The 27,764-nt window shown below is 38.3% G+C and overlaps 1 protein-coding gene across 2 annotated transcripts in view; it reads left to right on the top strand.

The window, feature by feature from the left end:
• Nucleotides 1–27,764, top strand: part of prex1 (phosphatidylinositol-3,4,5-trisphosphate-dependent Rac exchange factor 1) — a 223,134-nt gene that overhangs the window by 182,019 nt on the left and 13,351 nt on the right. The window contains exons 27-37 of one of the 2 annotated variants that reach the window (XM_060836352.1): nt 3,459–3,547; nt 4,384–4,466; nt 13,851–13,941; nt 14,918–15,046; nt 17,706–17,747; nt 20,018–20,235; nt 21,179–21,281; nt 25,138–25,281; nt 25,801–25,906; nt 26,089–26,155; nt 26,958–27,148. In XM_060836352.1, the coding sequence (XP_060692335.1) occupies nt 3,459–3,547; nt 4,384–4,466; nt 13,851–13,941; nt 14,918–15,046; nt 17,706–17,747; nt 20,018–20,235; nt 21,179–21,281; nt 25,138–25,281; nt 25,801–25,906; nt 26,089–26,155; nt 26,958–27,148 (1,263 nt within the window). Of the gene's footprint in view, nt 1–3,458; nt 3,548–4,383; nt 4,467–13,850; nt 13,942–14,917; nt 15,047–17,705; nt 17,748–20,017; nt 20,236–21,178; nt 21,282–25,137; nt 25,282–25,800; nt 25,907–26,088; nt 26,156–26,957; nt 27,149–27,764 lie in introns of those variants that run through there. The other variant, XM_060836353.1, reaches the window with a different exon arrangement.

Below are 27,764 nucleotides of genomic sequence, written 5' to 3'. Positions count from 1 at the left end.
TGTTGCAGGTATTTATAGAGAATAGTGAGGTTGAAAGAATTGTTTATTCAGGTGTCCTCTAGAAGCCATTTTCCACTATTGGGGCAATTTATGCCAGGTATTTTGGATGCAAAGTATTTCACAATCAGTTCAGAGTTTCATAACTGAGTAATAAACAATCCAAGCACTTTTCCTTCACTAGGAACTACATGGAGTTATAAGTATCTGTTGTTGGATACTATGTAGATCTGAAAATACATAAGCCCCCCCCAATAGCTGATTGCAGTTTAGTTTCAGGATTACTAAATAATGGGTTGAGTTACTCTTGCCGACTGTCTGCCCATCCTCTTCCATTGTGACTTTTGTACTTGGTGTTGCTGGACAGAGAGCACGTGGTGTCCATCAATGCCTTTAGTGAGAGATGGTCACCTAAGGGGGGGGCGGCTTACAGTGCTGTATTTCCCTCTCCAACTCCATTTTGATTTAGACCCTTCCTGCTCTCCCTAACCACCCCATCCCACCCCCACCCCCCATCCCCCCAAACTTCACTCTTGATGGTTTGCATTGCTTTACATGTAAATATTGAATTGGCTACATGAGTGTTTTTACTAGCGGTGGATTTTTAAAGAACCCAAAAATACTAGTCATGGTGAGTTTGGTAGGAATGTTGCTCAGTTGTGTATGATAATACTTCTGGTTGTTTAAAAAAAATGCTAAGAATGGGCTTTGCTCATTTTAAATCTAACTTGGGTTATTTGAAAAACAAATAGTACTCAAAGGAAGCTTCTGGGGCAGCACTTGAGGCCTTTTCTGGAAAACCCTGAAAACACCTAATTCCAAACCATTATTAAATGCTCCGGTCATAGAGTCAAAGAGATGTACAGCACGGAAACAAACCCTTTGGTCCAACCCCTCCACGCTGACCAGATATCCCAACCTAATCTCGTCCCACCTGCCAGCACCCAGCCCGTATCCCTCCAAACCGTTCCTATTCATATACACAGACAGATGCTTTTAAATGTTGCAATTGTACTAGGCTCCACCACTTCCTCTGGCAGCCCATTCAACACACTCACCACCCTCTGTGTGAAAAAGTTGCCCGTTAGGTCTCTTTTATATCTTTCCCCTCTCACCCTAAACCTCTAGTTCTGGACTCCCCCACCTCTGGGAAAAGACTTTGTCTATTTATCCTATCCATGCCGCTCATGATTTTATGAACCTCTATAAGGCCATCCCTCATCCTCTGAAGCTCCAGGGAAAACACCCCTAGCCTATTCAACCTTTCCCTATAGCTCAAGTCCTCCAACCCTGGCAACATCCTTGTCAATCTTTTCTGAACCCTTTCAAGTTTCACAACATCTTTCTGATAGGAATAGATGGAGTAATAACAGGAATATATTCATAAAATCATCGAATCCATACAGTGTGGAAAGATGCTATTTGACTCTGAGTCTGCACCGACCCTCTGAAGAGCATCCCACCCAGACTCAGTCCCGACTGTATCCCCGTAACTCTCACATCCTTAGTCATTCCAGGCAATTTTGCATGGCCAGTTCTCTTAACCTGCACATGTTTGGGTGATTGTTATAGTTATTTCTGCAGTCTGGGATATGTTAAGAAATGTCATAAGGTAATATTAGTTTTATTTTGCCCCTGTGTAACTCCAATGTAACAGCAGCATAATTGGGTATGTATTTGTCCATGTTTGAACAAGAAAACAGGAGTCTTTTTAATATATTGCCCTCTGGAGGCAAATAGAGGAATGGGGTGAATAACTTCCAGCCATAATACGTCTTGAGTTGAAACCAAAAGATATTATAAACTGCCAGGTGCCGTTTATAAAATTGAAGTATTTTACGTAAAATATTATTAAGTAAATAAAATGGAATCTCTGCTACTAAATTTCAGCATTTGTTTAGCTATAGAATTGATGTAGTCTTCTGTTATGATGGCACAATATAAAATTGTTGCTGTTTCCAGCAATGACTGCATAGTTTCATGTGGCTATAAAGGCAAAAATATTTAACAACACATTGAAAACTAAATTGGTAACTTAGCTGCATTACACAGAATATTACGCAGTTTGTAGTACCATATTTAGTTCAAGCACATATCTCCACTGTCCTGTGGAGAAAGTGAGGTCTGCAGATGCTGGAGATCAGAGCTGAAAATGTGTTGCTGGAAAAGCACAGCAGGTCAGGCAGCATCCAAGGAACAGGAAACTCGACGTTTCGGACATATAAACGTTGAGTTTCCTGTTCGTTGGATGCTGCCTGACCTGCTGCGCTTTTCCAGCAACACATTTTCAGCTCTTATTTTGTCCTGTGCAAAGCCACAGCTAAACCCACTTGCAACAGCTATGTTCTTTCCTTTTTAAGATTCACTGTTACTGAACTTTAGCACCTTGTATGTTGCAGGCCATTTTATCACAGGTTTATTTATAGCTTTAATGTAAATCATCTGCTTCCCAAGGGCTGAATATAAGTGGTGTATGTTCAGTATACTCTTTCTAAAACAAAATGATAAATTGTGACATGAATTTCATTATATCAACTTGGTTTTGTGTAAATCACCAGGTTTTAAACATCACTGCTTTATATGCTTGTAAATTACTTACTTCATATCCTGTAAAAGCTAGTAAACTACTGTTGGCTTCAGAACAAATTTTGGAAAAAAAACTTGCTGAGTTGCCAAACTTATGGCCAATTGTTTGAACATAATTCATAAAAGTTTACTTTGTTTTATTATATCATGGAAAGAAAATGTTGCTGGCAATGGCAGCATTTATTGCCTATTCTGATTGTTCTTGAGGAGGTGATGGTGAGTTGTTGTCCATGAAGAGTAGTTACACTCTGAGCCCTATTAGGATGGAGTTTCAGGATTTTAACCTGGAATAGGGAATGAATGACGAATATAATTTAAAATCCTGATGGTGTGTGGCTTGCTCAGAAACATACATTGCTGCACCAGCACTTACACTTTCTGTCCTTATCATTCTAGATGGTATAGAGCATGGGTTTGGAAGACTGTTGAAGGGGTCTTGGGGAATTACTGCAATTCATTTTGTAAATAGTCATACTGCTGCCACTGTGCACTGGCAGAGAAAGAGCTGAATGCTAACAATGCATGACATTATCCTGAATGGTTTTGAGTTTTTTGAGCATTGGAGATGCACTCATGTATGCAAATGGAGAGCATTCTACCACACTTCTGATGTGTGCTGTGTAGATCGTGTCCACAGTATGGGATGTTGGGAAGTTGCTCACAACAGAATTCCCAACTTCTCAATTGATGAGTCTTTTTGAGCAATCCAATAATTGCTTGCCTCGTCAGTGACACCCAGATGCTATGAAAGAATTTATACAAAGGAAGTGATCTCAATTTGAATTCCAGACCATTTATTTGATAGGGTATTGTTGCAAATGTATTGATGAATTTTGATGCTCAAAATGCCACTTGTTTTTGGTGATCTCTTACAGTGAATGTAACAGCAACCGAGACTCTGTTCTATCCTATACAAGTGATCGCAGCAGGAGCTCCTATCTGGGCAGTGACGAAATGGGATCAGGTGAGATTTTGCTCCAAATGAACTGATATTTAAAGCATGAAACTATTTTTAGAACTGCTGTAACATTTCTCTTCTCAAAATGTTACCTGCTCATTTTTATTTTTGTTGACTTATCTCAAGTATGGTGTTTTGAGGATGACATCTAACATCTCTCAACATTCAAATTTGTCATCAACATTAGTCACGGTACCATTTATCAGACGTCTATTGTCATCTGATGCAGCAAATGTATCTGTTTGAACTAAAACCCATGACATTTGGCAATAGAAATGCAGAGCTGTACTGATTAGATCAATTTGATGACTGTTGGGTATTTGATGATTATAGGACAATGAATAATTATTTAGATAAAAATAACATGCAAGGGTATGGGAAAGAAACAGGAGATTAGAACTAGGTAATGATGCTCATTTAACAAGCTGATACAGGCATGATAAACTGAATGATCTCTTCGTGTGTCATAACACTTCTGTGATTCTGTGCTGCATTTTTGAAATGTAATCCCATGTGAATTTTCACATGAGTAAATACTTTCCTCTTCACCATTAAAACATGGAAGCTTATTTTTTCACTGCATCATCCGGATTGGAAACTCACAGATAATTATGGATACTATATGGAAGCAAATATTGACATTAATCCCCTCAGATGCGCAGTGATGCTCCTCACTGCTAACAACTTTGTGAAATGCCTATGATTTGGATATGCTTTCTGCAGTAACCTTCTGCAAAGCACACTTATATGATTTGAAGATTAATAAGATGAAATATTGAATATTCATTTATCAACCTTTATTATTTTATACTTTCAAATATGCTTTCTCAATTTTAAAACAGGTGATGAACTGCCTTGTGACATGAGAATTCCTCTCGACAAACAGGACAAATTACATGGCTGCCTCGAGCACCTTTTTAATCAGGTATGTAAGCTTTATAGCCACTTTTTTTGTCCACCAATTTATTCATAACATTTTTAGAAAGATGTTGCAAAACAATTTTGACTTGAAAATTTCTGAAGGCAATATCTCAATATCATTGTAATAGTCTTAACATTTGCAATACATGTTCCAAGTTAGGCATACTGCCTGAAGGCAACATGTTTCACATTGTAAATGTACAGAGTTTTACAGAAATAAATGTTTCTCTTTACACCGTGTCCCACCTTGAGATGCCTCAATACAATTTCAATAATGCTGATGGTCATAATATGTGTTTCTTGTCAAGCATACAGCTGTGTGTTTCCAACAGATTCCAACCCCTCCGTGCATAATGACGGAAAGATCTTCAACAAGCTACCTTTCTCTATTGTACATCTGTGGCAGTTACCCCAAGCTTCAGCCCATCCCTCAGTTCTAATCCTAGACTTTGGAATCTTGTGAGTCTGTACTATTCTGTCAAAGACAACATTGGTTTGCACAAAACATGCCAGTGTTTCAATGACAAAGAGGGTCTTTCACTGAGTTGATGGTCCTCCACCCACAATTGATATTTATCTCTGTCTGTGTTCCTGAGAAGAGCTCATTGAAGACAGAGTACGGCATCCTAGAGTAGTTTGTGTAAACTTTAACATAAACCAGGACATCTGTCTCCAGACCTTCTTCACAATAGTACTTGAGGCGTTGCCCTTGAGGCACTGTTCTTGTCAAAATACATTTTTGTGTCAGGTTTGATATGAAAACTAGCAATCGGCAAATGTTGTCAGTTTGTAAGTATAAAGCTTCACAATCTTACAAAATAGATTAATGTTTCCTAAATTCACAATGGCTCCATTTTTGATCCTATGGTCTTTTGAGAATTTGAAGCCTGAAACTTTCTAGTTTGCTTTTACTTTCTGATGGAAGGATTCCATCAGGTAAACAGAAATCCCTTTCACATCATCTTTCAGAAGCAATAGCAAGACTTAAGTCTTAGTACGACAGGACTTGCTAAACTTATCCTCTCCTTTGAATCCAGAATTGAAATTGAAGATTACTAAGGACATAAACCATCTTGGGATTTGTGAAAAATACTTCAGTTTTTGATTTTGGTTTCAGACAGAAAAAAAATTGAACTTTTTTCCTGAAGTAACTTTGTCTACAAAATATCTTTTTCTTTCAATTTATATGTATATCCTCACCACAATATACTAATTCAATGTTAATATAATTGTGCAGCTCTGCCTGGCAGTTCTGTTTGAAAGTGGAAACTGTTTTATTAAGAGCTTTCAGCTCACTGAGGATGCCACACACTAACCCGCATTTAACAAACTGCTTTAAAGATTCTGTTCACTTTTTGACACCTAAGACAAATTGCACCATTGCAGCTGAGACAATGCACAATATTCTAATACAGTGAACAACCTTCTAAATGTCCCACAAGATTTGTAAAAGCATTCAATTTACCCGATCAGTCAAAGCAGATTATTAAAATATCCAGGCCTGCATCCTCAACAAAACTATCCAGTTCTCCCTTAGATAATATAAAATCTGTGTCCCAAATTTCATCGAAATTGGTCCATTTGTTTTGTGGCATTTTGTACAGAATCGTATTGAGGCCTCAGTGACATGAACTGTGATGAGACTTGTGGCAGAATTGGACAAGAAGTAATTTGAGACCTATCTCAATGTCAGAAGCATCTCCTTGCATTTTAAATGCATTTGCTGACAGTGAGGCAAATCTTTCACTAGGCCATAGCGAGTTGCCAGCTCGGAATTGTAGCGTATTAAATACTACCTTAATCTCTCAACTTGGCCTCCTTTAGTATTTAGGTTCTCATCTTCCCGAATGAACCCAAACAAATTATATGTCAAGAACTCTGAACATGGCAGTCAGAGGTGGTATCTGGTGACTTCAGCTCACCATTTGCTTTGAAGGGCCTCCATGTTGAACACTAGGCATCAGATCTGAGTACCAATCACACGCACTCCACATCTATGGACATTGCCATCCAGTATGTGCCAGCCTCTCAGAACCCTCATGGCACATCTTCAATGCACCTACCTCAGGCTGTACTGGCATCTATCATTGTAATGCTGCAGCAAGGACACTGACTTGGAGACGTGCATTCAGCTCTTTGTTTTCTGTTGCAGCACGCACTCACTCTGAGCTCACAGCATCCTTGCCTTTCCAGAGCTAACAGGCTTGTACAAATTCTGTTTTGCCTTGACAATTAGGGGGATGCAAAGCCAGGACACTGTCAACAGTCCTCAGTCAAGTCAAGGGAGATGGGCTTTGGTCAGGAGGTCCTGGCACATTGCGTCAAATGCAGCCTTCAGTACTCTTCCAGGGTTTTGGATATGGTCAGTCAATGGCACATAATGGATGAGGAGCAGAATGTCAGGCAGCTCGCCACCCATCTTGAGTTTTTCTTCCCATTATGAACTGTTTTTCTCCTAGAATGAGAGAGGGTTAGGTATTATGAAAGAGTTAAAGTGGAAGGTGAAGTGGTGGTCCCAGGTGAGTGAGTGGGCTGCGCAGAGGATATGTAAAATGGTGTATAAGGGTTTGCAGATGGGTGGCAGTGACTGGGAAGATGTTGGGGCCAGTGGACACAGTATGAGCATGGGTCTTAGTGGGAAGTGGTTGCAGTAACAGAGATGGAGTAGGTGACAGCTATAATGAAAAAGGTGGTGCATTTGTGCTACTGGAGTAGAGAAGATCATTGACCATAGAGTCATAGTGATGTACAGCATGGAAACAGACCCTTCGGTCCAACCCGTCCAGATATCCCAACCCAATCTAGTCCCACCTGCCAGCACCCGGCCCATATCCCTCCAAATCTTCCTATTCATATACCCATCCAAATGCCTCTTAAATGTTGCAATTGTACCAGCCTCCACCGTATCCTCTGGCAGCTCATTCCATACATGTACCACCCTCTGCGTGAAAAAGTTGCCCCTTACATCTCTTTTATATCTTTCCCCCTCACCCTAAACCTATGCCCTCTAGTTCTAGACTCCCTAACCCCAGGGAAAAGACTTAGTCTATTTATCCTATCCATGCCCCTCATAATTTTGTAAACCTCTATAAGGTTATCCCTCAGCCTCTGACGCTCCAGGGAAAATGGCCCCAGCCTGTTCAGACTCTCCCTGTAGCTCAGATCCTCCAACCCTGGCAACATCCTTGTAAATCTTTTCTGAACCTTTTCAAGTTTCACAACATCTTTCCGATCGGAAGGAGACCAGAATTGCACGCAATATTCCAACAGTGGCCTAACCAATGTCCTGTACAGCCGCAACATGACCTCCCAACTCCTGTACTCAATACTCTGACCAATAAAGGAAAACATACCAAACACCTTCTTCACTATCCTATCTACCTGCGATTCCACTTTCAAGGAGCTATGAACCTGCACTCCAAGGTCTCTTTGTTCAGCAACACTCCCTCGGACCTTACCATTAAGTGTAGAAGTCCTGCTAAGATTTGCTTTCCCAAACTGCAATACCTCACATTTATCTGAATTAAACTCCATCTGGCACTTCTCAGCCCATTGGCCCATCTGGTCCAGATCCTGTTGTAATCTGAGGTAACCCTCTCTGCTGTCCACTACACCTCCAATTTTGGTGTCATCTGCAAACTTACTAACGGTACCTCTTATACTCACATCCAAATCATTTATGTAAATGACGAAAAGTAGAGGGCCCAGCACTGATCCTTGTGGCACTCCACTGGTCACAGGCCTCCAGTCTGAAAAACAACCCTCCACCACCAACCTCTGTCTTCTACCTTTGAGCCAGTTCTGTATCCAAATGGCTAGTTCTCCCTGTATTCCATGAGATCTGACCTTGCTCATCAATCTCACAAGGGGAACCTTGTCGAACGCCTTACTGAAGTCCATATAGATCATCTACTGCTTTGCCCTCATCAATCTTCTTTGTTATTTCTTCAAAAAACTCAATCACGTTTGTGAGACGTGATTTCCCACGCACAAAACCATGTTGACTATCCCTAATCCGTCCTTGCCTTTCCAAATACATGTACATCCTGTCCCTCAGGATTCCCTCCAACGACTTGCCCACTTCCGAAGACGGGTGAGCCTGACTATAGTTCCCTGGTTTGTCTTTACCGCCCTTCTTAAACAGTGGCACCACGTTTGCCAACCTCCAGTCTTCTGGCACCTCACCTGTGACTATCGATGATACAAATATCTCAGCAAGAGGCCCAGCAATCACTTCTCTCGCTTCCCACAGAGTTTTCGGGTACACCTGATCAGGTCCTAGGGATTTATCCACTTTTAACTGTTTCAAGACATCCAGCACTTCCTCCTCTGTAATCTGGACATTTTGCAGATGTCACCATCTATCTCCCTACAGTCTGTATCTTCCCTATCCCTTTCTACAGTAAATACTGATGTAACATATTCATTTATTGTCTCCCCCATTTTCTGTGGCTCGACACAAAGGCTGATCTTCGAGGGGCCATATTCTCTCCCTAGTTACCCTTTTGTCCTTTAATATATTTGTAAAAATCCTTTGGATTCTCCTTAATTCTATTTGCCAAAGCTATCTCATGTCCCCATTTTGCCCTCCTGATTTCCCTTTTAAGTATGCTTCTACTTTCTTTATACTCTTCTAAGGATTCACTCGATCTATCCTGTCTATACCTGTCATATGCTTCCTTCTTTTTCTTAACCAAACCCTCAATTTCTTCAGTCATCCAGCATTCCCTATAGTTACCAGCCTTTCCTTTCATCCTGACTGGAATATACTTTCTCTGGATTCTTGTTATCTCATTTCTGAAGGCATCACATTTTCCAGCCAACCCTTTACCTGCGAACATCTGCCTCCAATCAGCTTTCGAAAGTTCCTGCCTAATACTGTCAAAATTGGCCTTTCTCCAATTTAGAACTTCAACTTTTAGATCTGGTCTATCCTTTTCCATCGATATTTTAAAACGAATAGAATTATGGTCACTGGCCCCAAAGTGCTCCCCCACTGAAACCTCAGTCACCTGCCCTGCCTTAATTCCCAAGAGTAGGTGAGGTTTAGCACCTTCTCTAGTAGGTACATCCACCTACTGAATCAGAAAATTGTCCTGTACACACTTAAGAAATTCCTCTCCATCTAAACCTTTATCACTATGGCAGTCCCAGTCAATGTTTGGAAAATTAAAATCCCCTACCATAACTACCCTATTATTCTTACGGATAGCTGAGATCTCCTTACAAGTTTGTTTCTCAATTTCCCTCTGACTACTGGGGGGTCTATAATACAATCCCAATAAGGTGATCGTCCCTTTCTCATTTCTCAGTTCCACCCACATAACTTCCCTGGATGTATTTCCAGGAATGTCCTCACTCAGCACAGCTGTAATGCTATCCCTTATCAAAAATGCCAATCCCCCTTCTCTCTTGCCTCCTTTTCTATCCTTCCTATAGCATTTGTATCCTGGAACATTAAGCTGCCAGTCCTGCCCATCCCTGAACCATGTTTCCTTAATTGCTATGATATCCCAGTCCCATGTTTCTAACCATGCCCTGAGTTCATCTGCCTTCCCTGTTAGGCCCCTTGAATTGAAATAAATGCAGTTTTAATTTATTAGTCCTCCCCTTGTCCCAGCCTGCCCTCACTGTTTGACTCACTTCTGTTCTCAGCTGTACCCATCTCAGATCGATCTCTTTCCACACTATCTCCCTGGGTCACACCCCCCCACCTTGCAAGTTTAAATCCTCCCAAGCAGTTTTCGCAAATTTCCCCGCCAGTATATTAGTCTCCTTTCAATTTAGGTGCAATCCGTCCTTCTTGTACAGGTCACTTCTACCCCAAAAGAGATTCCAATGATCCAAAAATGTGAATCCTCTCCCATACACCAGCTCCTCAGCCATGCATTCATTTGCTCTAGCCTCCTATTCCTGCCCTCACTAGCTCGTAGCACTGGGAGTAATCCAGATATCACTACCCTTCAGGACCTCCTTTTTAAATTTTTGCCTAACTCTCTCTAATCTCCCATCAGAGTCTCAACCTTTTCCCTTCCAATGTCGTTGGTTCCAATGTGGACAATGACCTCTTGCTGGCCCCCCATGAGAACATTCTGCACCCTCTCTGAAACATCCTTGATCCTGGCACCAGGGAAACAACACACCATTCTGCTATTTTTCTGCTGGCCGCAAAAACATCTGTCTGTACCTCGGACTACAGAATCCCCTAACACAATTGATCTCTTGGAAGCCGATGTACCCATCGTTGCATTAGAGCCAGAAACTTGGCTGTTCATGCTACATTTCCCTGAAAATCCATCACCCACTACATTTTCCAAAACATTATATCCACAAAAGACTCCTGCCCTAGGTGCCAACCTCTCTCACCCTTCCTGGAGTTAACCCATCTATGTGACTGTATCTGATACATTCCCCCTTCTTATAACTGCCATCCACCACGTACTCTTGCTATTGCAAATTCCTCATCGCTTCTATCTGTCTCTCCAACCTATCCACTTGATCTGATAAGATTTGCGTCCAACAGCATTTATGGCAGATGTAATCCACAGTGACCCTTAAACTCTCTTTAAACTCCCACATCTGACAAGAAATACATATCACTGCAAAGGCCATTTTTGCTCCTTCACAATCTACAGACCCAGAAAATAACACCGTCTTATTCCTCTACAAACACTGCCCCAGGTTAAATTAATAGCTATGGCTTATATTTTAAGTTTAATCAAGAGACTTATCTCCAAAAATATATAATCAAGAAAGAATCCGCTCTACTCACTACTGCAGCCTTTCTCTTGGACTGACTTAAAACAATAATTAACTTATCTGATTCTGTGCTGTGAACTTCACCCAGCAGTTCCTCTAAGTTTAGTTGTGAAATTCACTGTTTGTTAATTTTCCCAGATGCACTCTGATGTCCAGTGATACACTAATTCAAACAGCAAAGGTGGTAACTGCTCAAGCTCTCGCTCGCTCTCTCTCTCTCTCTCTCTCTTGCACTGTCCTCACCATATGCTTCCTTTCTCTGCAAAACAATGCAACAGCATATAAAATAGTAATTGCTGCTCCTGGAATTCGAGGAAATTACCTCCAACACCTAAAAGACCTCAAAAAAAGGAGCAGCTCTTACAGCCAGAAATGTTTCCCGTCCTCCATCTTGGATTATCCAGAATCTTTCTTTCAACTTTGCTGTGCATCCTTGCGTACGATGAGATAGCACTGACCTGGGTGAGAACCTCTGACTGGCTGGTATGGTCTCGTATTGTGGCCTCCACTGTTGGTCCTGGGGTTGAGGATGTTGTCCCATGTCTGCGTCACCCCATACAGTAGGAACTCCATGTTTCTGCCTGCAATGCAGGGTGCCAGTTTCTGCTCATCTGCAAAGTCTAGGACAAATCTCAGTAAGTATTGTAAGTAACAATTCTGACTTGTTTGGATGCACAATGGACCTTTATAGTTGGCATGGGTGCAAGGAATGCTGATCTTACAGTACATATCCACTAAGTGGTAAGTTGTTCTGGGAATGGTGCGTAGTAGGATGGGGATAGAATCAAATGCAAAGGATGCCATAGGTAGGTAGTGAGGTAAATTGGGATAATGTAATGAGAAATCTCACTAGGTCTGTTGTAGAGAAACTATAGAGAATCACCAGGAGACGCAGAGAGTTCCTCAAGAAGTAGGTCTTTTATTTGCAAACAAAAACCATGACACTGAGAAAGCAGGTTCTCAAATGCTCACGAACCACAGGGTCCGTGGATTTTTATTTTTTTTTTATTATGTTTCTGTTGGCTTATCAGCATGTCCAACTATATTAAGCAAAGTACCTCACTCTAGCTACACAATAAACCAGTGATGTTAGTTCCCATTATCTCTTTAGTTGTACATTCTACTTAATGTTATTCTAATGTCACGGTTAGATATTTATTGCTAACTCTGCTACAGTGATCTTCCATTTCAGACTCACCTGTCTTGATAGATATTTAGCTATTCCATCTGTTCCAATAGTCTCCTGTCTCAAGCTGACTTGACTAACTATTAATTAGATATTATAATGTCATGTCCCAAATATTTATTGTCCCAATCCTGTCATAATAATACTTAACAGAGAAACTTGCTTTATTACTTGTGTTATCTCATCTCGCCATAGTGACCTTTCAGCCTTAAGCATACTCTGCTAATTGGTGTAAGAGCATTTCACTATTCTTATCCCATCCTGCCTTCCACAACCACAGATCGCCAGTGGTCTTTATTCTTTCACCCTTCCCATGCTTTCATGTTCTTTATTTTCCATAGGCCTTGCTGTGCAAATCCCTCCAAATATGTAATGCATTTGGCCCTGAGTCAAAAAAAAACATTTTTTCCAAACAAATAGACGAATAAATAAGAACTGAGATATTGCCTCCACACACACTTTGGGCAGTGGAAATAGCTAGACAATTTGTTGGAATTACAGTTGGCATTTCTCAGGAGTTAATCACTGTCTAATACAGGTACGTAGACAAAAATTACAGTGGGAATGGCAGGGATGTGTATATTTTGCAATGTATGTTTGTAAATACTTAACACCAATTGAATTCATTGCTGAAGTGATCAATGCTTAATGCAACGTGTAATATGTTCTAGAAATATAACAGAAATCATTACGTTTAGAGGGGTAAATGGTCTGGATTCAAGTAGGTATATTTCGATAGACTGTTCTGATAGTGTAGCTTTTTGAGACATTTGGAGTGATATAAATTCAAATTGATGCAAATTCATTTGAAGGTTATCCAGTGCATCTTTTCTTTAGCTTTCAGTCATTTTTGGCTTTTCCCATTTAAGCAATACTCTAAATTAACAATAAAGAGCTACTTATTCATATTGACAAGGTCAAAAGTCACACAACATCAGGTTATAGTACAACAGGTTTATTTGAAATCACAAGCTTTCGGAGCACTGATCCTTTGTCAGACTTCACCTGATAAAGGAGCAGTACTCCAAAAGCTTGTGCTTTTAAATAAACCTGTTGCAGTATAACCTGATGTCATGTGACTTCTGATCTTGTCCACTCCAGTCCAACACTGGCACCTCCACATCATATTCATATTGAAATGACAGGTATTTAGTAAAAGGAGAAAAGAATGAATGTACCCATTTATCTGAAGCAACTAGGAAGAATTTCAATCAACAATACATTTCTGTAATTCTTGGAAACTCCTTTTAAATGCTATCAGCAGCTTATTTGTCCACTTCAATAACCTAGTATCCTTTTCCAACAATGTTACCTCTCTCCGACTATGAGCCACACAATGAGTGATCAGTGTTAGTATTTGCTGTACAAAGCTTGTGAAATAAAGCACAGAAACCAAGTATTGGAAATTGAAAAGAGTTTGAGATGCTCAATGAATTATTACAGGTGGATTCCATTGATGCACTCCTCAAGGGGTCAGTTATGAACAAGGCGTTTGAAGAGACAGATGGCATTAGTACAGAATACAACGTACAAGGTAAAAAAGATTTAAGTACTAATTGCGTCTATATTTCTAAAAGGTGCTACATTAATGATCATTCTCCTCAATCACTGTAGTTGGCTATCATTTACTTGTTCGTTTGTGTACAGCACTTAGTGAGTTGCAAACCATGAACAGGAAGCTCCCAGGAAGCAGTTCAGCGATGTACCTACTTGAATTATTTGATTAATGCTGTTGAAATGTTATGGAAGTCCCTATTTGGTGACAAAAGTCATGTTCAATAACAGGTAGCCATTCTAAAATATGGAGAGCAATCTTAAACCATGAATTTTACCGACCCAAAGCTTTCGATCCTGCACAGGTTTTGATTAGTACCGTTTCCACAATTGTCCTCCCATATGATCTCAAATTATCTAATTGTCTTCAATACTGATTTTTCTCAACAGGACAAAACAATTTGTTTTTAATACTAAGTAAAACTGGTTCTTGCCATCAGTGCTTTTTGATGAGGTTGGTGTCTGCAGAAATTAATATTCATTCACTAGCATTGGTTAAGCACAGAGCTGTACTTAAGTAGAAGTTTTATGTTACATTTGTTTTTATTTTTTGGTATTATCTTGTGTTAAGATTTTAATTGTAAAAATATTCAATGTTTTCATTCCTAATGAGAGCTACTTATACTAAGGCATGTCTATATATTTTTATTTACAAGATCCATTTCTTGGTTTAGCGTCTGTCATAGCTCCTCCTTCCCTAATGTGTCTTTTGACTATTTTTGATCCATAGCTATTTTGGATCTAAACTGCTGTTACATTTAACTGTATCCTTTTCCTAGAAGTGTTATATATAGGAAATATTGGCATAAAATCTGTATGTTCAATCACACATGATTGGCAATGTACTATTAGTACTATTAAATCATATGCTCTTCACCATGTGTAGTTATCATTGAAATGCTTATAGATTTCAATACTGAGATTTTGATCACCTAACTCCTAGAATCTTTCCTTAGAATTTCGACAGAAAGTTGACCAAAACATAAGATGTCGAAGTATAATCCAAACAAATGTTCAGGAAGACCCCTGGAATTTGCCTTGTTCGATCAATGCCTTAGTGGACAATGTACAGGAATATGTAGAAGGTTAGTCGTATATTTAATGTGAATTACTGAGACTGTTTCTTCTTTGAGTCACCTTTCAGCATGTTGTACAACTGTTGAAAATTAATGGGTAGTAGTTATGTAAACAATTTTTTTACACCATTTTTTATTGTAACTCGATCATAATATGAGGAAGTATATTGATTTTTGTGTTCCATACAAAAAGATCTGTTTGACTTCAGTCAGAACTAAGTTGGAATAGACTTTAGTGGAAATGCAGACCCACTCAAATCATTACTGCCTGGTGCCCTGTGATGCTTTGTGCTTTAAATGATTTAACAGATGGAATAAAATCTGCAGGCCGCTTTTGGATTTAATTATAATTCTAAATGTGGTTCATTGAGTTCTTGCCAACTTAGAACTTTCCTGGAAGGGAACAAATTTGAAGACTGACTTAAAGTGAAATTATTTCGGCAACACTGAGGGACATGCATACATTGTGTAATTTTCTGTACTTTAAATACTTGAGATGCAATGTAGATGTGATTTAGGGAAAATTCTCTCTTAACATTTGTGGATTTATTATTTAAAGAAATAATGATTACTTCCATTCAAACGTTTTCAGGTTTTGATTGAATAATAACAATTACAACACTAGAAATCATTGCTAGCCAGTGTCCTTTTACTTCAGTTAAACTATAGATCTATTTCTTTCTCTTGTAGTTAACCCCAATAAAACAAATATATTATCTCTGGCATTCACAGGCAGAAATCCATGGCATTAATTATTTATGATTTTGGAGATGCCGGTGTTGGACTGGGGTGTACAAAGTTAAAAATCTGACAACATCAGGTTATCGTCCAACAGGTTTAATTAGAAGCACACTAGCTTTCGGAGCGACGCTCCTTCATCAGGTGATAGTGGAGGGCTCGATCGTAACACAGAATTTATAGCAAAAATTTGCAGTGTGATGTAACTGAAATTATACATTGAAAGATTGATTTCTGTTAAGCCTTTCATCTGTTAGAATGCAGTGATAGTTTCACTTCTTTCATGTGTAAATCTCAAAACCTTTTTTTTAAAGTTGCAATCTCGGGTTAGCTGTGTTACGATCGAGCCCTCCGCTATCACCTGATGAAGGAGCATCGTTCCGAAAGCTAGTGTGCTTCCAATTAAACCTGTTGGACTATAACCTGGTGTTGTGTGATTTTTAAATTAATTATTTAAATATTGAAAAGACGCATTTCAAAAAGTACTCTTTAAATGTAATTCATGTCTGAGAATTCGTGTTTTCAGATATTTAAATTATTTTTTTCAAACCAGCATTTCACGCTGTATCACTAAACAGGCTGGTGATTTCTAAAGTAAAAATATATTCTACACGCTTGCAATATATCATTAGATATTTACAGTTTCTAACCAGAGATGGGTTTTACACATTGTAGGAATTGTATGGATTTTAATTACTCAGATCTCCATGAGGTAGCAACCTGTGTTTATAATGGTCATGCTTGTGGACTTCTCACAGAGCTAAAAATGAAGTGGTATAATTTTGTGAAAGTTTTATACATGAAATTTAAAACTAATACAGAGTTAGTTAGAGAAGTAATGTCACATGTTTTGGAGCACAAGCTATATTTTGAGACTTTTAATTTCCCATGTTTGCAATGTGAGATATTGCATTGGATGGTACATTCATTTATGTCTTAAGATGGTTATCTTGAAAGTTTTGTTCCTGCACTGGAGCTAAGAGAAGATGCTCTCAATATGTCTGTAATATTTCAGTGTACTTGTAAATTGTGGTCCATAATTTTGTTATTGACTTATCTTTTAACGCAGTTTTCTCAATTGCATTGCTGATTAACAGAACACAAATATTCATGAAAGAATAAATTGGCAAAAAAAACACAGGTTGGCTACAATGGAATCAAATATATTGCAGACATTTCCACTAGTTCATACCATCAAATGAGATGACATGATTCCAGCAGTTTTGACACTTTTCCAGAGTTTTAGAGACACTTTTTAAATATCATTTTGCTTGAATTACTTGAGTAAAAGGCTCAAGTTTGAAAGGCCACAAGAATTACAAGGTCACACATACATCTCTGAAAAGTGTTTGTGTCACAATCTTCTTTTTCATGACATAAGTTTGACATGAGTTTTTAATGTACGAAGAGAAAAACAGTTCTCAACTGCCAGATTGTGACTCATCACTTGGCTCCTGAATAAGTCCTTTCTTTCTGTATTTCCTCTGCTCCTGTAGTAATCCCTGTGCTTATTCTCCAAATGTAATCGAAACACTTTCCTGTCTATTATGCCTCTCTCACCTCCTCATATCCATTCCCCATGTTCATCTATTGTCTGCTCCCTTCTTCCTTTCTCCAGTGTAACTCATCTTCTTCCTCCTCCACCTCTCATTTGTCTTCACTAACATTTTCCCTTCCTCTGTTCTTCCTTCCCATATGCTGCTTCAGTCTTCTCATTCCCTGATCTCTATCTTCATCCAGTTAGCTCCAGAGCCCTCTTTGCTGGCTTGACCTGTACACTGCACTTCATCTTGCAGCATCATTCCAGATTGAGCAATTTTTTAATGTCTTATGCTATTTCGATCCTTAAAGTAAAGATTCATTTAAAATCTTTTTTCATCATGAGGTGAAAATACTGACATTTTGGTAATCTCTCCAATTGCTTCCACAGATGGAAAAAATCAATTGCTTTTAGCTCTCCTCCATTGCACAGGTAAGACATGTTAAGCTAGAAGGGGCAGAGAGGAGAAATTTATGTATTACTCTATACTTCTATATACCATATTTGAATGAAACTAAATGTTACAGCTGTAAGATATATTTAATTTGAGAACAAAGTATCACAGTTATTGGTAAAATATTTATGATAAAAGCCTTGCAATTTAAATATCAAAGTAACAACAGAATGGTGAGTTAATTTGGTTGTGGTCCAGATATTATAACTTGCTGTATATTTTCAGCTATTATCTCTCGATAGCAAATGAACTCCTTTAATTTCAGTGTACAGCACTATTCTTTGGAGGAACACTCTGAAGGGAATTATTTACCACTTAAAAAGTGACTCGTTGTAATTATGCAGTAAAATTGCATCACCCACTTGGAACAACAAGTCAGCATTCCTCTCTGGCTTGTGTGAAAACATGTCACAAAAATAAAATTTTATGCTGGAATTTTTAATGGATTTGGGACTTCAGAAATGAAATTGCACTTGCATGTTCCCTTTTTAGTTTGCTTGTATGACAAGTTAAGATGTAGTTATGAAAACTTTTCAAAAGACATTTCGTCTTAAATTTTGATAGCGTATTTCTAGCTTCAGTCAAGTGAGCTTGGACTTGTGAAGTGACCAGCTGAATTTTACTTTGTGCTCTGTTGTATCAATGCAGATGAGATTCAGTCTTATTGTTTACATCATGAGATCAATGATCAGTGTATGTGATGGAATTATTGCTCATGCTAGCCCGTGATTTTGTGCTTTTGTCAAAAATGTAATATTGGAATGTTGACGATGGTTGACTGTCAGCATTTTCCAATATAACCTCTTTGAATCTCATCTCAGTGCAGTATTTTAGTACACTTAAAAATTCTGAAGTTGTGCTTTGTAATTCACTGTTCTGCCTCAGAGTGCACTCTGGAACTACCCAACCCTCTCACACTCATCTCAATCCTCCCAATAAAGGCAGAAATCCATTAAGTCAATGATATAACAAGCCTTTTCTATTAGAAACTCCTGTTTCACTTCACTAGACAAGGCTCAACAGTGATGGTTATTCTATGATTTAATGCCGAACAATTGTCAATTATTTTTTAAAATGTTAAATATCTTCCGTTTGATTCATGTCTATCCTTTCAAAATAATTCAGTTTATTTTTATGTTTCATTCCACATTTTCTAACACAATCCAAATGTATATTCCAGTCTTTATTCTGAATTTAATAAGATCTTTACAAAGTGATTTAATTATTTAAAATTTTCATTTCATTTCTTGGTTGGCTGTCTGAGATTCTTTTAAGGTGACTAGGAGTTTTGATTTCTTGTAGATATCACTGAAACTCGATGTTGGGAATTCTCATTAAGCTACCAAATAATGCATTTCACAACAAGGGAGGTCAAATTCTTGGCAAATAGAATGCAAGATCACTCTGTGCCATATTTTTTTGAAGCCAACGAGTACCTTTACTTTTCCACTGACTACCAAATCTGGCCCACTTTTATTTCATTTATTACTTGCAATAAGGTTGCTTGTATGGTATAGTGATCCTTGTATCATTTTGGCCTTTCATGATGGGATTTATTTTTCTGTCACGGATGCTTTACTTTAGGTTATTTGTATAGCCCAGTATCTATTTTGGTTCTACTTACTTGTTTTGGCAAGGCAAAGTTTGATTTGTAAAGAATTGAACCAGAATCTTTGAGGTCAGATTACACTTCTCTAGTTAAGCAGAAGGTAAAGAATTTTAAACCTACTTTTCAAACATTTTTGTGGTACAAATAATTAAATTTATGAACATTCCAAGCTGTGTTATTAATGAATGTCCCTCAGTTATTCATTCATTTGATTCAGGTTTGATGCTTTTCCTTATGATATACACACCAACGTTTGCAACTTGCAGAGTGTTTTGGATTTGATAATGTAATTTATTTTTAGTTCCTGTTGGCACTGGAACCTTTGTCATGGTGTGTTGCTGGGGTTCCATTTGAGAGCAATTGATTTATGAGCAGGTGCAGAGGTGCTGTTATCAAAGATATTTTGTAAGATATCCGAAATATTTCTGTTCTCTCTTAGTTCTCTTTCAGTACCTCTCCCTCTGGCTCTCTCTTTTCACAAGTATCATTGCAAGGCCTCTAGCTGGGGTATAATTTTGCCCATAGCCATAATAGGTTTTTGCATTCCAATGTAAAAAAATCCAAATACATTAGCTGTTCACTGTTCCACTCATTTAGGTTCCTTTCTCTGACGATTCACTATTTTACTCTTCCCTACAGATCTGGAGTTACAATTACGCCGCGATGTCCTCTTTTGTCAAAGCCTAGTAGCAGCCATCTGTAGCTTTTCAGAGCAGTTGTTGGCTGCTTTGAACCACCGGTATAATAACAATGGCGAATATGAAGAGGAGAGCAAGGAAGCCAGCAAAAAGTGGCTTGAGCAGATAGCTGTTACTGGGGTCCTGCTCAATTTTCAGTCTCTGCTCTCTCCAAGTGTGGTAAGTGAATATGCTTAAGTTTACAAATTTTAACTTGGTGTCTACTAAACCATATGTACAAAAATTCTCTATTAGGTTTAGGGAATTGCCCATTTTGTTTTAGAAGTGCAAGAATCCAGACAAATTTGAAATTGCAAGTAAGTTATTAAAACTTTTCAAATTGAAAAATTACTGGTGAAATTTGTTGCTATTGATTGGGGAATGCAGCTGAGTTGGCATATTTCAAGTAGAAAATAATTATTCTACTTTGTTATTTGACATCCAGGGGCTCGCGTTCTGTGTTCACCGTTTTCACGGAAATAATGTGTTGAATTTTTTTGCACTATTTTGCTGTCTTTATAAAGTTGTATTAAGCAGATATTTTATGCAAAGAAACTCTTGAAGGCCCCGATGCTGGTGTGTTCGCGCAGTAACCGATTTCCTCTGGAAAGTCAATTTAGGTTTCACTCTTTTGGTGTGTGAACCAAAAGCCACCACTGTAACCATGCCAACACTGTACCTCTTTGCAACTCTTCTCCTTACTTGTGGGATCTCAAACCCTCGCTAATTGTGTTCATTTGAAAAGAGACACAAAGATTTACTGTTTCAACAATTTCTCTTGCTAGAGGCAGAAATGAGCTCCTTTCAAATCTAATGACAAAATACTACCGACTGATACATGAGATGGAATCTCTGAAGTTGTCCAATACGTAGATCACAAGATTCATTTCCTTCGCACATCACTCGTTGCGTGATCTCAAGATCCTTTTTATAACAATGTAATGGATGTATTTTTTTTTTGTTAGAATTGCACCAAGTAAGATAATATGTGAGAGGAATTTACTGAAGCAATGATGGATGCAAAGCCAGCTGCGTTATCTTCTACTGCTTCTGGAGGCTGGATATTTCATGCTGTTTATTTCAGTGTGCTGGAATTACTAATTATCATTTTACTCCTGCACAGAAAGATGAGCGCATCATGCTGGAAGACACCAAGGTCGCCTTGTCTGATCTGGATAATGTAACATTCTATTTTAGACAGCTGGAACATGAATACCCAGTAGCAAGTAAGGATTTCAAATACTATATTGGCTTAAACATTAAGCAATATTTACGGTTGATACTGAAATTGTGTTCAAGGAAAGGGAAACACTATAGTAATAACTATGAATCAAAATAAATTTATAGTCTGCACAGAAAGAGGTTTTGTTTCAGGAGCATTGTACTCCTTGAAGCAAAGCTGTCTGCCCTTTTTGGTCAACAGTATATCCTGTGAAAATATCTAGAGTTTAGAAGTTAGCGTTATATAGTAGATAAGGCGCTTTTTTTTTTCATGACTGCAACATGCTTTCCGATCCAACTGGGCCTTTCAGGAAGAGCATCTCATGCTGGTGTTGGGAATTAATTATGATGAAAGTTTGGGCAGACCTTATCTCATTCTCTATGTAACTTATGAGTAACTGTGTAACTTAGTGAGTTTGCTAATTTGGCAACTGTATTCAGAGCCTACAGGCTAATAGATTGAAAATATGAAGTTGGAACTGAGACACATTGTTGGTGCAGAGGAGGACAACTACGCACTGCATCTAAACCGCAATGTACCTGACTTGGGAAAGCAGCACTCTGATATGAGATACTTCCAGATAGAAAGTGCTGTGTGGAGGCGGGGTTGGGAGAAGACTTCAGAAAAAAAGAACACACTGGGCCTATATTAGAGAAAGGGATAGGTGTAAATGCCCATTCAAATATAGTGGATTGGAGGCTATAGTGGAGCCAGTTGGTTGTGTAGATTCAGTGCAGTTACAGGGGCAGGCAGAGGTGGTTCACTCATAAGAAAGGGAAAATGATCAAAACAGTTTAACAATACAAAAAAAGGGATAAAAATGTACACAAGATAATGTATGACCAGGGAATCCAGAGTAGATACACAAAATTAAGAGTCCTGATATGAGGCAAATGCTTCTACAAATACCTATCAAAATATTTGTGATGTACTCAAAGGTAAAGAATATATACAAGGGGCTTTTGGAATTGCACTACATTTAATCAGATCTCCAATTTATTTTTGCAAAGCCAATGCCAGTGACACAACTTGTCTAACAATAAGGTAGTTTGCATATCATGGGGTATCTCTTTCGTGCAAAGTACTGTTGCTCGAATTGCATATAAATGCGTTGGATCATTCTCATTTTTATTCAGACAACTGTTAGTTATATACCTCACAAAAAGGCAGGCATGCACAAGGGATGAAATGTAAACTCAAACAATATATGCACCAACTGTAGCTCATTTCTTGCTTTCAGCGATGAGGGAAGAATTTTCACTGTTCAGTTTGCATACAGTTGTGGACACGTTTTTCATATCTTGTCAGTGAAGATTTCTACTTAGTCAACATTTATTTTAATGTGGTGTCTTCAACAATGAGGATCTTCAACCGAACATATTGGAAAATAGCCTCACTGAGGCGCAAACTGCAGATCATGATTTATTTAAAACATTTTACAGGAAGGAAAATAAGATTAAGGAAGAGAGTTTAGAGTCATAGAGATGTACAGCATGGAAACAGACCCTTCCGTCCAACCCGTCCATGCCGACCAGATATCCCAACCCAATCTAGTCCCGCCTACCAGCACCTGGCCCATATCCCTCCAAACCCTTCCTATTCATATATCCATCCAAATGCCTGTTAAATGTTGCACTTGTACCAGCCTCCACCACTTCCTCTGGCAGCTCATTCCATACACGTACCACCCTCTGTGTGAAAACATTGCTCTGTAGGTCTCTTTTATATCCTTCTCCTCTCACCCTAAACCTATGCTCTCTAGTTCTGGATTCCCCGACCACAGGGAAAAGACTTTGTCCATTTACCCTATCCATGCCCCTCATGATTTTGTAAACCTGTATAAAATTATGAGGGGAGAAAGTGAGGTCTGCAGATGCTGGAGATCAGAGCTGAAAATGTGTTGCTGGAAAAGCGCAGCAGGTCAGACAGCATCCAAGGAACAGGAAATTCGACGTTTCCGGCATAAGCCCTTCATCCTGATGAAGGGCTTATGCCCGAAACGTCGAATTTCCTGTTCCTTGGATGCTGCCTGACCTGCTGCGCATTTCCAGCAACACATTTTCAGCTAAAATTATGAGGGGCGTGGATAGGGTAAATAGGCAAAGTCTTTTCCCTGGGGTCAAAAAACAGAAAAATTAAAATTGTATTTCTTCTGAGGGATTGAGTCTTTCCACTTGGGAAATTACTTTTTGAGAGCCATGTGTGCGGATCTATGATTATCACTTATTACAGCATTTTTAAAAATGCATTTCGTCTTAAACGTTTGCAGAAATGATTCAAGCTGCTTGATGAGAGAAGCTGTGCTTCCATATACTGTGTCACTCTACTTTAGTCACGAGGGCTTTAATGCCTGCAGTTTCAGCAATTTGAATAAACAGATTTGAATTTACCCTGTTGCATGGCTTCTGGCTGTGAGATGTTTCAAAAACAAGCTCAGCCTGACTTTGGCAAGTCTGATCATACAGCATGGGGTTGTGTTACTTGTAATGTAGTTTCAAAGCCTATTTGTACTGTAAAATAGACACTTCTGAAATATGACCTCATTGCTTCCAGAAATGGAAAAATGATGGTGATACTGGATATATGAATCTATATGTACAACATCTAATTTTAGCAATTAAATGGACAGTTTGCTTCCAAAGGGATTTAAGCTGCAATCCTGTGACACATAAGTATGTAAGATCCTCCGTTGGTCTGCTGCTGCTGGCCTTTCCATTCTGGGATGAAAACACTATGTTGGAGATCACCTTCCCTCAAGGTTTTAAAGACTTGCTAATATATTGCATGGGGAATTCACCCTAATCTCTTTCCACTGGTTGACCTCAGCATACCCTCATTTAACTAAATTGCCTTTCAACTCCAAGGACTCAGTTCATCTTTTTCTCAATGTGTGGTTCAAATGATCCTCCATCAAATGTGTTTCTTTTCATTATGCTAACACATTATTACCTTTGCAATTGCATTTACTTTGCTGCTTTCGATTAATATTTTATCATGAATCCGATCAATTTAAAAATTCTCTGTTCAACAGCCTTTTTATTGAAAAATAATTAGGTCTTGTTAGGGTAAACTATTGCAAAGAGCTGAATATTATAACTTTAGTAAACTCAGGCTTTTGCAGTTGTTGTTTAATGTACATTAGGTTTTTTTTTCATATTGATGTACATAAGCCATGTCTACAATAGCAGACTGCAATTTATAGAATTCCAGGACGATAGATTTACATATTGATTTAATACTGTATTTTGAAGTATCATTTACAGTGTCTTTTAGTCTGTAATTTAGCATAAGATGATTTAACCAGTGGGTAAAGTAAACACAGTTAAAGGTATGGTTTGCCAAGTGGCTTCTTTCTGAGCTGTTAAATCCCATCGCTCTAAAATTTCATCTATGTTGACCCTAGATCCTCAGGGACTGGGGATAAAATATGAGCTGCACTGAAACAGGAGCAAGCTGCCTCTGATGTTGTGAACTCAGTGGTTTAGAGTGTCATCTAAAGGTTTATATTAATGAATTTTATGTTTTTAACATGGCTATGCATTTTTTTTGTTTCTGACTAGTTGATTGGCTTGCCATTTCTTTTACTTGAAAACATTGTCTCCTAACATTAGAAGCAACGTCTGAGATTATTTTGCTTTCTAACACAAATCCACCAAGTGCCAGTACTTTTTTCCCCCACAATACTTGGAGGAATATTTACTTTGTTTTAATCCTAGTCCAAATGAACTGCAGTTTTCTGGTGGGCTCAGGTTTAACAGTCACCTAGCCCTAGGTTCCTTCACTGGTTAACAGCGAAAAATATTTTAAAATGTGCAATCTTTCACTGGTGTTGAAATTTGACTTTGATTTTATTTTTGCAGACAACCCTATCACTTACCATATAGATGGAAGTCGCCAAGCGTTGAAAGTTATCTTTTATCTTGAAAATCATAACTTTATGGAGTTGCCTTCGAAGTTTCAGAATGGGGGAAGTTTAAAGCTAAACACCGTGCTCTTCACTCAAGGTAAAATTTGTTTTAATTTGCATTGTAATTTTTCTGTTTTTACCAGTTGAATATGTCTGTAACTGTTTTATAATGGGTACATTTTACTTGTTGCTCAACCCCACCTGTTTGTATTAAATGTCTCATGTCATTGGAAATTTACTACTGATTTATGTTTTCTCTGATCATCAGTTGCACTTGTAACTTATTGCATCTTCTGCACTGTGCTTCTTTATGAACCAACCGCTTAAACTGCAATGAACAATACAGGGTATTATTTCAAACCAATAGGTCACTTCCAGATTGTGGAAAACATTGCTTAATTTAAAAAGCAAACTCATACTTGTTAACAATTTGGAGTTATCAAGACATTTAAGGAAGTGAAGACAAAATGAAAATCCAGATTTATGATTCAAATATTACACTCTGTTATAACAGTGTGCTAAGTTATTACTTGCTTTTAGTTTTTAATAAGTATTTTTGTAATGATCACAACAAGGTTCTGTACCAACATAGTAGTAACGATATTTTTCTCTCTAGCTCTTGAGAACAGATGTTCTTCAGAAAATGCATCGGCAGAAGAATTCCAACAACTGATCAATTCGGCTTCTCTTGAAAAAGTTAAATGTTATTATCGAAAACTCAGGTAAGTTAATTATTTTTGGAATGAAAAGAAATTGGAATGCTTTTTGGTTGATTATCCCTTGAAGCAACTCAGATTTAGACAAGTCTACCCAAGATTTTGTGGTAAATTTTAAAATGGGCCTCAGTTATATATCTAACCCATAATTTGAAGCAAATTTTATTTCTTTAAAAATCTTTCCATAGGGCTTTCTATCTAGAACGGTCTAATTTACCTTCTGATTCTTCGACTACAGCTGTAAAGATAAACCAGGTAAGGTGTGTCCGGAAGTCTAAAGAAACCTTTGTCATATTCTGAACTGAACACTTCTTATGACTTTGAATAATATGTATTTGGAAAAGCAGATTTATTAGCATTGTCAAGCAATTAAAAGTCACTGTCATCAATGTAAGCAGAAACCAGTTGTAAATCTTACTGTGTCTTACTCATTCATGCCAAATTCTGCAGTTATGTATGTCATGAGTTTTTTTTCTCAATTTTGCATGGTCATCTAGCAACTATGTTTGACTCGCATTTTACATTTTAAGGGGTATAATGAAAAGCTAATGTTGCTTAAAGTATCTTTTTGCTAAGTACATGCTAGAGGCAAAGGCATTGAATGCCTTCAAGAAAGGGAAAACAGAGTGCTGAGTTGGATGACCAGAAGTGTTCACGTTAAATGGCAGAGCAGGCTTGAAGGAAGAATAACTTTCTCATGCTCCTATTTTCTATGTTTCCATGAGGATGCACAGAATAAGCAAATTTGATGATAGTGTGCAGGGAGAATTGTATGGAACAATAACACCAGCACACACACATTGGACTGAATGCTGCTCTTAAATTCAATGTTGTCGTTCAGTTATTTTTGTTGAAGCAAAATGAATATGTACGCTGAGTGATATCTAACTCTGTATAGATTACTGTGTTTTAATATTACAATAGAAAAAATCCCAGCCAAGAAAATAAATTGAGAAGAGGGTTTAGCTACTTCATAAAGTACAATGACATTGCTTGTATCTACAAGCTTGACACAAACCAGAATCCTACCTAACACATTTCATTTCAAACCTCATAGCTGTTACGTCCTCTCAATGCACTGGAAGAACTTCGGCGATTGATGGAGTTGTACATAGGCCCAAAACATTCAACATCCACAGTGAACTCAAGCAATAATGCTTCCGGGATTGCAGTCTTGCCGATATCTTCTGAGCTTTGCAACAGGCTTGGAGCTTGTCAGATTGTTATGTGCAGCACTGGTATACAAAGGTAAATCAAAGCTGTCACTTATCTGTCTTTTCTGTTAAACAGTGCAGTGACTTTGCTGTGCACTCTTGAAATGTTATGGAAATTTTACCGTACCATTATCAGAATATGATGATGTAGCTGGTAATGTTGAATGTTTATAGTACGATTATTCATTTAGAACTTAAAGAGCTCTCATTAAAGTTTTGCATAAATCTTGGATTCACTCACTCTGCTATCATGGTAATCCAGATTTTATCATTAGTTTTATAATATTAGCTCAATGATGTGTAACACATTCTAAATAAATTGTTACTCCCAGTACTACTGAAAAAGGTTAGAAGGCAGTAAACTGAAACAGGAGAAAGTGAGGACTGCAGATGCTGGAGAACAGAGTCAGAGTGTGGTGCTGGAAAAGCACAGCAGGTCAGGCAGCATCCAAGGAACAGGAGAATTGATGTTTCAGGCATAAGCCCTCCATCAGAAATGCTGATGAAGGAGGCACCAGGAAGCATTCCTGATGAAGGGCTTATGCCTGAAACATCAATACTCCTGCTCCTTGGATGCTGCCTGACTAGCTGTGTTTTTCCAGCACCACACTCTTCGACAGCAAACTGAAATACACTTACAGCTGTTAATG

This window comes from Hemiscyllium ocellatum, chromosome 15, assembly GCF_020745735.1.
Source record: "Hemiscyllium ocellatum isolate sHemOce1 chromosome 15, sHemOce1.pat.X.cur, whole genome shotgun sequence".
Taxonomy (NCBI): Eukaryota; Metazoa; Chordata; class Chondrichthyes; order Orectolobiformes; family Hemiscylliidae; genus Hemiscyllium; species Hemiscyllium ocellatum.
This window is presented reverse-complemented; position numbering and strand designations above follow the sequence as displayed.